The sequence below is a fragment of the Gekko japonicus genome, unplaced genomic scaffold, assembly GCF_001447785.1.
Source record: "Gekko japonicus isolate JY-2015 unplaced genomic scaffold, Gekko_japonicus_V1.1 scaffold1170, whole genome shotgun sequence".
In the NCBI taxonomy this organism is placed as follows: Eukaryota; Metazoa; Chordata; class Lepidosauria; order Squamata; family Gekkonidae; genus Gekko; species Gekko japonicus.
In genome coordinates, this window is record NW_015168082.1 from 259,486 (window position 1) to 271,637 (window position 12,152).

Below are 12,152 nucleotides of genomic sequence, written 5' to 3' on the forward strand. Positions count from 1 at the left end.
ATTGCCAGATTAGCATAAAAGATTTCTTGTGTAGGATCAGTCAGCATCACTGTGGGGAAATGATCCCCCAAAACACCCCACAAAGGTAAAAAAAATTACTAGGGCTGCGGTCACACGTAACAGAAGCCACACAAGTGAGACGGAAGACAGCCGGAGTTTCCGGGCGCGATCTCACCAGCACATCTGGGAAGCGTAGCACTCCCGTGGCTCAACCGAGGCTTCCAGCCGAAACTGCGTGGCAAAAAACTAGTACCTTGGAGGTACTAGTTTCCGGAAACTGCGGGGCAAGGGCGGGTGTCTGATCGCGTTTCCGGTGGCATCCGGCGCCCGCCCATGTTCCCTTGCAAATAAGGTGGTTTTTTTTTGTCCAAGTCTCTGTGGATGCGCATGCGCACCCAACGGAGCATGCGCATTTGTCATGTACACAAAAATAAAACAACAATTTGCCGCGGCGCGCGCTTCTTCGTTGTGCGCCGGTTTGTCCTGTGATCGGCACCTCTCCCTTGCCATGGAACCTCCATGGAACCTCCACGGTACCTCCACAGGAGGTCTGATCACGTAACTGCGCAGTAGTTTGCCCCAGAGCAAACAGCCACGCTTCTCCTCTGCAGTTTCCTGCCCGTGTGACCGGGGCCCTAGATAAGCTTTGTACTTACCAAGTACAAAGAAGCACAAAGAGGAAATTACAGTCAGTGAATGCTGAGAATACTAGATGCTACAATGAAATTTTTAGGTACCATGGTGACCTGCACCAGGGATTTGTCAAGCACTTATCAGTGGAATGGATCAAAGGATAAACCTGGAGATGGGGTGGAAATAAAATAATCCCAACAACAGTTTTAAGTACTTGTAGAATTAAGAGCTCTCCACAACAGATACAGCCACCAGAAAGGAAGATATCTGAGACTACAAGAAAGGAAGACATTTTGAGACTGTAAGCACTTTGGGGCAAGGACCTGTCTCATTTTTGCCTATGAAACTTCTGTATAGTGCCATGTACTTCCTATAGAAGTAAATCAGAGCTTGGGCATCTTCCAACCCCTTCACCTCTCATCTCTAATGGCAAAGAAAGGGGGACCAAAGTCTAAGATGCAATCTCGAATGCCATTCATGCTTTTCCAAACCTTGATATGCTCTTCCATTCCATCTGGGTGCCATTGGCCAGCATATCAGCCTCTCACTTGGAAAATGGGAGGAAGGTATGTCAAGTAGGGCCCTCAGGAGATCTGCCTATTCATTTAATCAGTTCTGATCGAGATTAGTCAATATCTCGGCCACACAGCATACAGTCAGAGTTGCTCTTTCCTTGTATCACAGACTTTGATGTGGCCCCAAAGTTGTATTTGGAGCTACAGCTGTTAAGTCGTGGATCCTGTGCATTTAACCAACTATTTGGATCTAAGAAAAAGCCATGCACAAGGTATGGAAAGATCCCCTTTGATATTCAAGGAATCCACATGAACACATGAAGCTGCCTTATACTGAATCAGATCGTTGGTCCAGCAAGGTCAGTATTATCCACTCTGACTGGTAGCAGCAATCCAGGGGCACAGCAGAGGTCTTTCACATCAAGGTCTCAGGAAGGGTCTCAGGCAGAGGTCTTTCACATGCCAGGGATTGAATTTGGGACCTCCTTGATGCCAAAAAAGTGTTCCTCTGAGCATGGCCTCTCCTTGACTCTAGTTTTTAAGAAATCAGAGATAGTCCACTGGTTTAAGTTGTGAACATGTAAAATGGGTTCTTAAAACTATTGTTAAAAAACGTTTTTTTTATCATGAATAAGGAATCTTTAAAACCTAGCACAATGGGGGGGAAAGTCCTTTGACTCTTTTGGCAAATAATGGGCATGGATAGTACACACAGGAATTCCCAGTCAAGAGACACTATAAGATAATAACAAAGAGGAAAGTGTTGTTGTCATGTCAGCACTGACATTTCTTCACGAAGCAGCCTTCCCGGTACGTAGGGCAGACATCAGGATGCCAGCCCCCAGGTGGGGCCTGGGGATCCCCTGGAATTACAGCTCATCTCCGGACTACGGAGATCAATTCCTCGAGAGAAAATTGATGCTTTGGAAGGTGGACTCCAAGGCACTGCACCCAACTGAGGTCCTTGACTTCCCCAGGCTCCACCCCAAATTTCCAGGAATTTCCCATCCTGGAGGTGGCAACCCTACCCTCCCATCTCCCACCAGTGGCGGGGGGGGAGGGGACAGACACCTGGCAGCCTTATGTAGATAGGCCCCAGGGCTCTGGCCTCAAGACTCAGGCACAAGGTTCCTTCTCAGGGCAGCAGGGTGAGATTCCAGAGTCATCATCAGCCCTCATGACTGATACCTCCTTTTAAAACTTCTACAAACGCCCACTTGGAAGTAGCCATTGTGCATGCAGAGATGTGTGGAAGTATTAACTCTAGTACTGCTGTTCAATGTGACATGACCAAGTCCAGCCCTGTAACATCACCAGGCCCTATCCCCCCAGCCTCTCGCTCGGGATGCTGGTGATCTGGCAAACCTGCCTCTGCATGAATACCTGGTAGAGACCAAATCTACAGACAGAATCCTGTGTCCCTAGCTCTCTTGAGAGGTCTGGGGCAGGGGAATGGACAAATCAACCACTTCTACTGATTTTGCCTCCCATCACTACCATGCTATCAACGCTGACCAATAATGAGCCTTCGTTTTCATGCGTATGTGTTTCACGATGGGCCACACAAATTCTGCTATTAAATCAATTTTTCTACAGCTAATTAGCAGCCTTGGAGATTGGGGATTAGGCACCCCCCCCCCCCGGTTACATCAGCCCATCTTTTTTGTCCCACAAAGCTGACTTGTAGCTTCAGAGAGGTCATTTAAACTGTAGGGGAGGCCAGGGAGGAAATGGTTCAATGCCCTCCCCATCCAAACCTCACCACTATTTTCAAGTCAACTCCCCTTGGACTGCTAATCTGCTTCTAAAAAGCCACAAGAAATTCCAATTCTATTTCTCTTGCGTCAAATGAAAATCACCCCACCCCAAGCAGTTACACTGCATCGTGGGGTATAAGAATTAAATTTCTATGGCCCAGTGTAAGACAGAAAAATCTTCTGTTTCAAAATGGAGGAGCAGAGGGGAAGAGAATGCCTCAAATGGATAATCGTGCTACAGGAAACACAAGGTACAAAAAGTAACCCCAATAAAAACTCTTAATAGTCAGTGCTTTTTGCATTTTTGCGACTTTCGCCCTGCGTAAAGAAATCTCTTTACGCCCCCACTTAAATCCAAAAGCGACATCCCCAAGCAAGAAGCCTAATTTTGTCAGACATTCAGCACTCAGCATAATGGTTTCATCACAATTAGTGGGATGTAGTCATGAGGCCTGGTCTGGCCCACCTCATCTTCTCTAGAACATTCCACACGCTCCGGAATTGGTTGGCACCCTGGTGTGTCACTCAGAATCTGTCCCTATCCACTGGTTGCATTGCTTGAGTCTCGCCTCCAACATTCTAAACAGTTTTCTGTTCCTCTTCCCCCCATAGCCAGTCAGAACACAGAGGTTATTTGCATATGCAGCCTCATTGGCCTTTGCCTCGGAACACAGAGGTCGTTTGCATATGCGACTTGATTGCCTTTGCCTCTAACATTCTAAACAATTTGCTGTTCTGAGGTAAAATGTGTCCAATCTCTAGGTGAGGGCTGGAGATCAGTCAGAATTACAACTGCTTTCCAGATGGCAGAGATCAGTTCCCCTGGAGAAAATGGTGGGCTCTGTATCCTTATATGCTACTGAGGTGGCCCCCATATGACAGCAAATGTGATGGGAGAGGCTGCAGGTGTGTGGGGGGTGGAAAGCTGAAGAGTGAAGGGGAAATAAAGGTAGGTTGATGATTGGCTGGGAAGGAGCTAGGGTTGCCAACTCCAGGTGGGAAATTCCTGGAGATGTGAGGGATGGAGCCTGGTGAGGTTTCAGGAGGCGTGGGACCTCGGACAGGTACAAAGCCATAGACTCCACCCTCCAAACCAACCATTCCCTTCTGGTGAACCATTGTTGCCAATCTCCAGGTGAGGGCTGGAGATCACTCAAAATTACAACTGTTCTTTAGGTAGCAGAGATCAGTTCCTCTGGAGAAAATGGTGGACTCAGTGCCATTACACCCTGCTGAGGTCGCCACAACAAATTGACACTGAGTGTCCAAGGCCAGGGCACCCGCCCAGAGCCTCTTTCTAGAGATCGTTGTATTTATTTCCACAACGGACCTTTTTCCTAGTTGTTTTTTATTGCTGTTTTAAAACTACTCACACTTTTCTGGGAAGATACAGAAGTTTCCAAACTGATCTGAATCCAACCCTTGGAACAAACCAGGTCCTCCTGGACAGATCTTGTCTCCAGAAAAAGCCAGCAGGGTGCAGAGTGCTGATCGGCTGGCCCTCTGGCAATCATGAAGCCCCTCCCCTTTCCTACCCACAACAATGCTTCAAGTTTTAGGTTTTTTTTAAAAAAAACAAGTTCAGTAGCCTTAGTGTTATTTTATTAAGTCAAGCAAGACGAAGCAGGTTGCTGGGAAGAACAGTGTTAAAGGAAGGCCCAAACCTTGGGGGCAGGGCAAAAATTAAAATCAACCTGAAAGAGGCAGATGCACTTGTCGATACAAGAACAGGGTCACTCAGGAGAAAACAGCAGAAACTCTACACCTGGAGAGAGGTATGTCTGTCTTCACTCTTACTTGCCTACTCATTTCCCAGCTATCTTCAGTGGCACACAGCGGGCCAGGAACAAGGCTAGGGTTACCAACTTCAAGTGGAGCCCGGAGTTCTCCCGGAATCAAACTGACTTCCAGATCCGAGTAGGTTTGCCAAGTTCCTGCTGGGGGGAGGACATATGGGAACACTGTCGCTCAGCTGGGTGACAGGAGAAAAGTGGAGTGGGGGTGTGACAAGTGATCGTCAGTGTCTCAACATGTTGACATCACTTCCGGCATGACCAGAAGTGATGTCAGTGCGTTGCTGGCAAGGTGTCCCCACGGTGAGTCCCCCACCAGTTGCCAGCCTGGTGTTGGCAACCCTAGCCACCACAGAGATCTGTTCCCCAAGGGAAAAAAGGCCACTTTGGAGGAGGGTCAACTCTGTGGCACTATACCCCACTGAGCTCCCTCTGTTATCCAAACTCTGACCTCCCAGGCACCATCGCTGCATGATCTCCTAGGCCAGAAATGGCAACCTAAGGACTAGAATAAGGACCAGATTCTCATGACTGCAGGAAACAGGAATAAGCTGTCCATCTCTAGCCTGAGAACTGGCACAAAAGGGCCAGGCTGTTCCTGCTCAAGATTCTCTGTGAATCCCACCATCTTCCTTTACTTGACCAAGATGTGGGAGAAAAGTCTTTCCCTCATGCATGACACATGACTTGAATACATTCTGGTTTCAGAAGCATTCAACCAAACCCCAGTTTTTCATGTCTGATGCAGGCATCTGGGCAAATTGGAGCTTGTATATTCGATACACATTTTCTTTGAAAAATCCCACTGAACTCTTTACATTTGAGTGAGTGCGCATCTGGGCAAATTGGAGCTTGTATATTCTATACATATTTTCTTTGAAAAATCCCACTGAACTCAACAGCGTTTATATTTGAGTGAGTTTGGATTGCAGCACAAAGCAAATCAAGGTGAACTGTCTTTCCCCAGATAATATATTTTTGTGCTAGGATCTCATGCTAAACAACAAAAGTAACCGGCATGTATACCAGTAGTAAATGATAGAAATCACAGCAGTGTTACTGGACAATGGCAAGAAGAGAGGAATCTTCAACACTTTATCAGATTATGTGAAATTACTTGACCAGCCTCCACCACACCAAGGCAAACGGGAGCATTTCCCCCCCTTTCTGCTTACTGTAGTAGCTGCACCTAACTTGCAATTTGTGGCCATAGGATACAACCCCCATAGAAAAATGGACCATAATTACAGTGTTGGTCTTTTTTTTTTTTAATTGAATAGTAAAGTGCACCTAACTAAACTGTTCCAGCTGTCATTCGTTGCAAGATTCAGGACGTGATCTGACTTGCAGCCAGTAACACTTATGTCGGAGCAACTTCCAAGCTATCAGAGTCATTTTTACAGCCTGAACTAGCCTTGCATGAAACCTAACAAATAAAGTAAAAAAAAGGGGGAAACTCCCACATCTAATTGTTTCTTTTGCAGAATGCCCCCCCCCCTTCTCCTGGAGGTTTGCCGTGCTCCCTCTTGAGGCCGAGACCTCGGGGGAAGGCGCAGCAAACTCTGAAAGGCGTTGCGCACAGAAGCCGCTGGTGGAGCCGATCTCTGTCTCTAGAACCTGTTTTACTGCCTAAGCAAGTTTCTCCCACAAACACACACTCCCTGTGATTCAAGTGAGATATGAAGAACCCATTTCAAACATTCCACCACTATTGTGCTTTTCCATTTGAATTCTGTTTTGCTCAAGAGGTCGCCTGGGGTGGGTGGGGGGAATAATCCAGAAAAAGGGGAAACTTTGACACTTGCATCATCTGCTAGAATCCAAAAGAACTATTCTCCACCCTCTGTGTCAAAACACAACATCCAGGCAGGGATGCAATTCTGTCGGAGATCAGCAAAAACAGCCTCCATATACCTGCGCATAGAATTCAACTCTCTGGGAACATAACTTTTTTTTTTTCCTTTTTAAAAGAAAGTGCCTCACCTTTGTGGTTCTCATAATTTTAAGCTTATGCAAAGAAACTAGATCTGCATAATTTCTCCTGATCTGAACTGATACAGGTTGCAGAGTTATTTGCTGCAGAATTCAAATGACCTTGTCATAGTTTTGTCAGCTCCGGGAAGGAAAATTTCTGGAGATATGGGGGCAGAGCCTGGAAAGGGTGGAGTCTGGAGAGAGAAGGGACCTCAGCAAGCATGTGACATCATACAGGGCAGCCCCTGAAACTGCCATTTTCTCCACAGGAATTGATCTATGTGGACCGGAGATCGGTAATAAGAAAACCGGACCCCACCTGGAGCTTGGAAACCCTACCTTGACACAGAATATTATAGCATTTTTTAGTGTCAAAAATACACAGATGCTTGACGTAGCCATGCCCGGGCATCCAAGTTCTTCTAAAGCTGGACAGAAATAAAAGAGCACCAAGTTGTGCAGATCACCGTAGACATGGCATCCCCTTCCACTTGCCTGTGAGAATGATGGGGGATATGGAATCTAATTTTCAGTAGCAAGAGGGAGTCCTCGAAACTGTGGGATTAACAGCAAAGCCAGGGTGGTGGGGTAGCTAGAGTGCCAGGCTGTGAACTGGGAGACCCAAGTTCGAATATCTACTCTGCCACAGAAGCTCGCTGGAAGACCTTGGGTCAGTTACACACTTGCAGCCTCACATACCTCACAGATTAAAATGCAGGAAAGGAGAATGAAGTAAACTGTTTCAGCTCCTCGCTGGGGAGAAAGGCAGGGTACGAATGAAGTAAATAAATACATATGAAGTAAATAGAAGAACAACAGCCACAGCTAAAGTAGGGCTGGGCCTAGGGTTACTACCGCCGAGTAGGGAAATTTGGGGGGCGGAGCCTGAGGAAGGCAGGGTTTGGGATGGGGAGGGACTTCAGTGGGGTCTAATGCCACAGAGTCCACCTTCCAAAGCAGCCATTTTCTCCAGGTGAGCTGATCTCTGCCACCTGGATATCAGTTGTAATAGTGGGAGATCTCCAGCCACCTCCTGGGGGTTGGTAACTCTACCCAGGGCTCAGTGGGCCGAACACCCTCCTAGTCTCCAGAAAGGGCCAGATTTGATTCCTGGCATCACAGCTGAAAGATTCTTAGCTAGCAAATGTTGGGGATGGGGGAGACCTGAGACCCATCTTCCACAGAAGCTTTATACTGCCCCCTTTTCACACTGAGGAACAAAACACTGGGCCTTTTGGGGACCCCACTGTGGCCTATGCCCTCACATAAGTCTCCACATAATTCAAATTTTCAAGACTAAGAAGCCAGCACCCCATAGCAGGCCATGGATGTGGCCTGGAATGGTGGGAATTTCTCTCTTCAACTCATTTGAACTTAAGACCCCTGGAAGAAGTGGTACTGGTTTTAGGTGCCCAAGTTTCAGGCACAAATCCCAAAGAGCTCACTGATTAACCTTGAACAAATAATTCACTCACCTTTCTAACCTCTGTCATAGGGTAATTTAAAGGGGGGGGGCAACAGTGAAGTCTTTTACACAGTGGGTCGTCTCACATTTGAGTCACTAAACATACTGCGAGTAAGAACCACCACAACACTGAAGCGCTTTTCACATGTAACTGGCAGCTCAAAAGAGCAGTGCATATGGACTCTGAAGGGCGAGTTCACACCTGCGAGTCCACCACAGAAACAAGCACAACATCCAGCAGTCACCTGAATGCATGAAACAGCTGTCACAGATCAAACACCTCAAAGTACAATTTGAATTAAATACACATTTAATTTTACACAAATGCACCCCCCGTTGAGTCAGGTATTCTCCCTTAGATATTCTTTATATTGTGCTCTTGACCATTCAAAGCATTTCATTTTTATGATTCCAGCAAATCGTTACCACCACGGAGAGGAGAGAGAATTCAGGTTGGCCTGAGATTATCTACGGAGCTCAAGGAAGAGGAATCATTTGGACTAGGGGCTTCGTGGCTCCTAGCTCGAGCTTCTGGTTGCCAGCCACCCTGTACCAGTTCTCAGAACTTGTCACAGCAGACACTCAGCTCCCTGCCACCCAGTGACGAGCACAGTAGGGTGTACACCCACACATCATAAAACCAGCCCCAATCCCTTTTCATAAGTCCAGCTCAGCAGGTTTCCTTTTCAAGGAAAAACCTTCCCTGTTCCAGCGCTTCTGCCCCAAAGGACGTTTTTGCCACTGATTTCAAAGCCTTAAAGCAAGTCTGTTTGCCATGTTACATCAGATGGAGTCCTGCTCCTTGGGCCTTAACCGCTCCCTGTGCCGTAACCCCCTCAGAGTCCTCACCTGTTGAAGAACCCGATCCAGTGGCTCAGCTTTACTCAGTCCCTCGGGGGTTAAGCCTGTCACTTCTCGACACTGGTCACTCAACTCCAAGCTGTCTGCCTTCACCAAGCATTTGTGCAGCGTCCCTACCTGAAAATATTTCACAAAGTGGGAACGTGGGAATTGGGGAGGGAGAGACAAAAGTAAGAAGCTGGAACTTTAGGTGTTTCATGTTGACTTTTTTTTTTTTAAGGTAAAACATAATGACTTGCACTGCTGGAGTTGTAGAGAAGGGACGGGGCTCATAGTTTGAATAATGCATTTATTTCTGTCTCTCAGAACTCAAGGTATGTTTGATCTCTCAAGGCCTCTCCACCAGGAGAGACAGAGAGACTACCACTCACCCCCTTTGCAAAGAGACCCAGCTGCCATTCTTGTATAATACTGAGAAGTACACATTTACCCTACCAGAAACTGTCTGGTTTTCATGGGAAGGTCAAATCACATGGCAGGCAGAGAGGCTCCTTTAATTGGGTTCGGCCAGACTGACAACTGGGCAGACAATTTTTTTTTAAAAAAAAAACAAAACAGTAACGACTTCAAGAGTTTGCTTCATTGAAAGAAGAAGGGGAAATTTAGACTCGCTCTTATCCGCGAACAGAAGACCTTCCCCAGGGTGTTCAATTACCATATAAAGCGACAGGTCCCAAGAGAAGCATGCAGGCCTGATTTTCTTTAAACACAACAACCAGATATCCCAGTGAGGAAACCGCTCAATTTCTGGAAGAAGGAAAAGCTTTGGCATTTCTAACCGAGCTTATAAAAAGCCCTGTGCTTGGGAAGAGGGGTAAAGAGCTGTGATTTTGTAAATCTCTGTAAATTTCGTAATCTTTAAGATCACTCTGACTTTCCAATCTCTCAAACACAATTGTGAAATCAGCAAATCTGCCCCTATGCAGGGGGAGGGGGGACAATTCTGGCCAGACAACTAAACTCACCCCCCCAAAAAAAGTTTGAGGAGGAAGAGGGATAGCAGTCCAATGTTTTCTCAACGGCAAACCCCAGAGAACTGGGTGGGATTTATTCTCAAGGAAGCATGGGCAGCCATGGAGTTTCTTTCTTTTTAAACACACACACACACACACACACACACACACAAAGAAGTTTGCTTTTTTTGCATATCACCCAACTTTTTGCACATCACCCAACTTTTGTATCAAGAGTTTGGGAAGCCATACCTTCTTGCTTTGTAGATCCACAACTTGCCACACCAAGAGAATTAGTTCCCTCTCATCGGAACCCAGCTTAGCCCCATATGCACCAGCTGTTGCCCCAAATAAGACCACCACAGAGTCACTGTGCGAAGAAGCCGTCATGACCACAGGGAGAGACAACTACAATCAAAAGCACAGGTAAAAACAAAAAAGAGAGAAAGAACGAAGGAGGAAAATAAAAAGGGAAGGGGAGGGGGAAAAGGAGAGAAGAGAAAAAGGTAACACAAACCAAACACAAAAACCCCACACGTAAAGGGTCACCCCCTTCCTCCAAGTGGAAATCAAAAAGGGCAATATCAGAAAGCCAGAACTATGGGGTAGGGGAGGGTCAGGGAGAAGAGTAGCGCTTACACACACCCACAAAATAGATCAAGGAGAAGAAATCTCGCCATTGTACCTGGATGGGCTGGATCTCTTTTCTCCCTGGGTCTGACTGGGAGACGAAATCAACAGGCTGTTAGCTTCTGTCCCTTTGACATCATGGCAGGAACTCAGGCTCCGGGTATATGTTTTTTTAAAAAAATCTTTTTTCACCCTCTCTCCTCTCCTTTCCTAAGTTACCTGCCCATGAGAGAGACCATGTGACCCTAGTCAATCTCCCCACAGGGCAAAACCATTGGGCCTTTAGAAAAGGTGTAGGAGGGACGTAAAGAGATCAACGCCTGCTACAGCCTACCTGATTGGATTTTTTTTGACTGAGAGAGATCACAAGGGAAACTCCCTTTCTGCCCCCCCCCCTCTCATTTTTAATTCTGGCTCCAGGAAGTGCTTTACCTGCTTTGAGTTTAACGTGTCTTTTTATCAGCACTGAGCAAGTGGAATGCAGTAGATTGCTTCCCCCCCCCTCCCTTTCCACAAAGGTATGGGGGCCTCTTTTTGCTTGCAGAAGACTCTTCGACTAAGCAATATTGTGTTTCAACAAGCTTTTCTTCTACAATTTCATTTGTCATCTTTTGCCACCTGGGCACAGCTCTCTCTCTCTCTCTCTTTTGAATCCTTTAATTGTTTTGAAGTAATACTCCTCCACACGCCTAGAGCCCAACCCAATGCAGAGTTAAAGTGTGCTTACAACACATCAATCGACCTTATTAGGAAATAAATCCCATTACATCTGAGGAAACATAACGCAGGGTCAGGCTTCTTGAATTGCAGCTTTATGTTCACTTGCAGCCAGAGAATCTTTGGTGGTAGAAAGGGCTGCCTAGTTGCAGTCCACTTATGGCAACCCCGTAGGGTTTTCAAGGCAAGAGACCAACAGAATTGGTTTGCCATTGCCTGCTTCTGAATAGCGACCCTCGACTTCCTTGGTGGCCTCCTGTCCAAATACTAAACAGGGCTGACCCTGCTTAGTTTCTGAGATCTGATGAGACAGGCTAGCCAGAGCGTGTTTACTCAGAAGTAAGTCCCACTATGTTAGATGATCAGGAGTAAATCCCATTCCAGATAAGGCTAAGTTTCTGTGCATGTCCATTGAATTAAATACACTAGGATCGTGGGGCATCAGTATGCTCATCTGTTTGAGTTCTGTCGCACTGTTTCTCTAAGGAGATCCAGGCAGGTTCCTTCCGTTCGTCATCTTTTATCCTTACAACCGTTCTTGCGAGGTAGGTTAGAAAGACAGTTTTGACTGGCTCATCATAAGCTTCATGGCAGAAGGGGGCTTGAACTGAGGTGTCCCTAGTCCAATAGCAAAAATATCCTAAAATGATGATTTAGATCAAACTATGCTGCAAAGTTCTGTATTATTAAACACCAATTTTTTTGTTTATCAGTGTTTTGGGGTGTTTTTTTTAAAGGGATTTTCACTGGGAGAAGAGATGAACTCAAAAGGATACTTGTGAATCATAGAAAGAGGCATGTTTTAACCTTCAGTTAAAAATGCACATTATTCCAAAACAGAGCTATGATAAATG

At 46.3% G+C, this 12,152-nt stretch overlaps 1 protein-coding gene across 1 annotated transcript in view; it reads right to left on the reverse strand.

Annotated features, from left to right (window-relative positions):
• The window catches only part of ESRP2 (epithelial splicing regulatory protein 2), a 69,919-nt gene extending 59,134 nt beyond the window's left edge, over positions 1-10,785 (reverse strand). Inside the window, exons 1-3 of the mRNA XM_015414697.1 lie at positions 10,637-10,785; positions 10,204-10,359; positions 8,987-9,115 (exon numbers count right to left, since the gene is read on the reverse strand). Of these exons, the coding sequence (XP_015270183.1) occupies positions 8,987-9,115; positions 10,204-10,341 (267 nt within the window). The 5' untranslated portion in view covers positions 10,342-10,359; positions 10,637-10,785. The remainder of the gene's footprint in view (positions 1-8,986; positions 9,116-10,203; positions 10,360-10,636) is intronic.
• Positions 10,786-12,152: the final 1,367 nt, after the last annotated feature.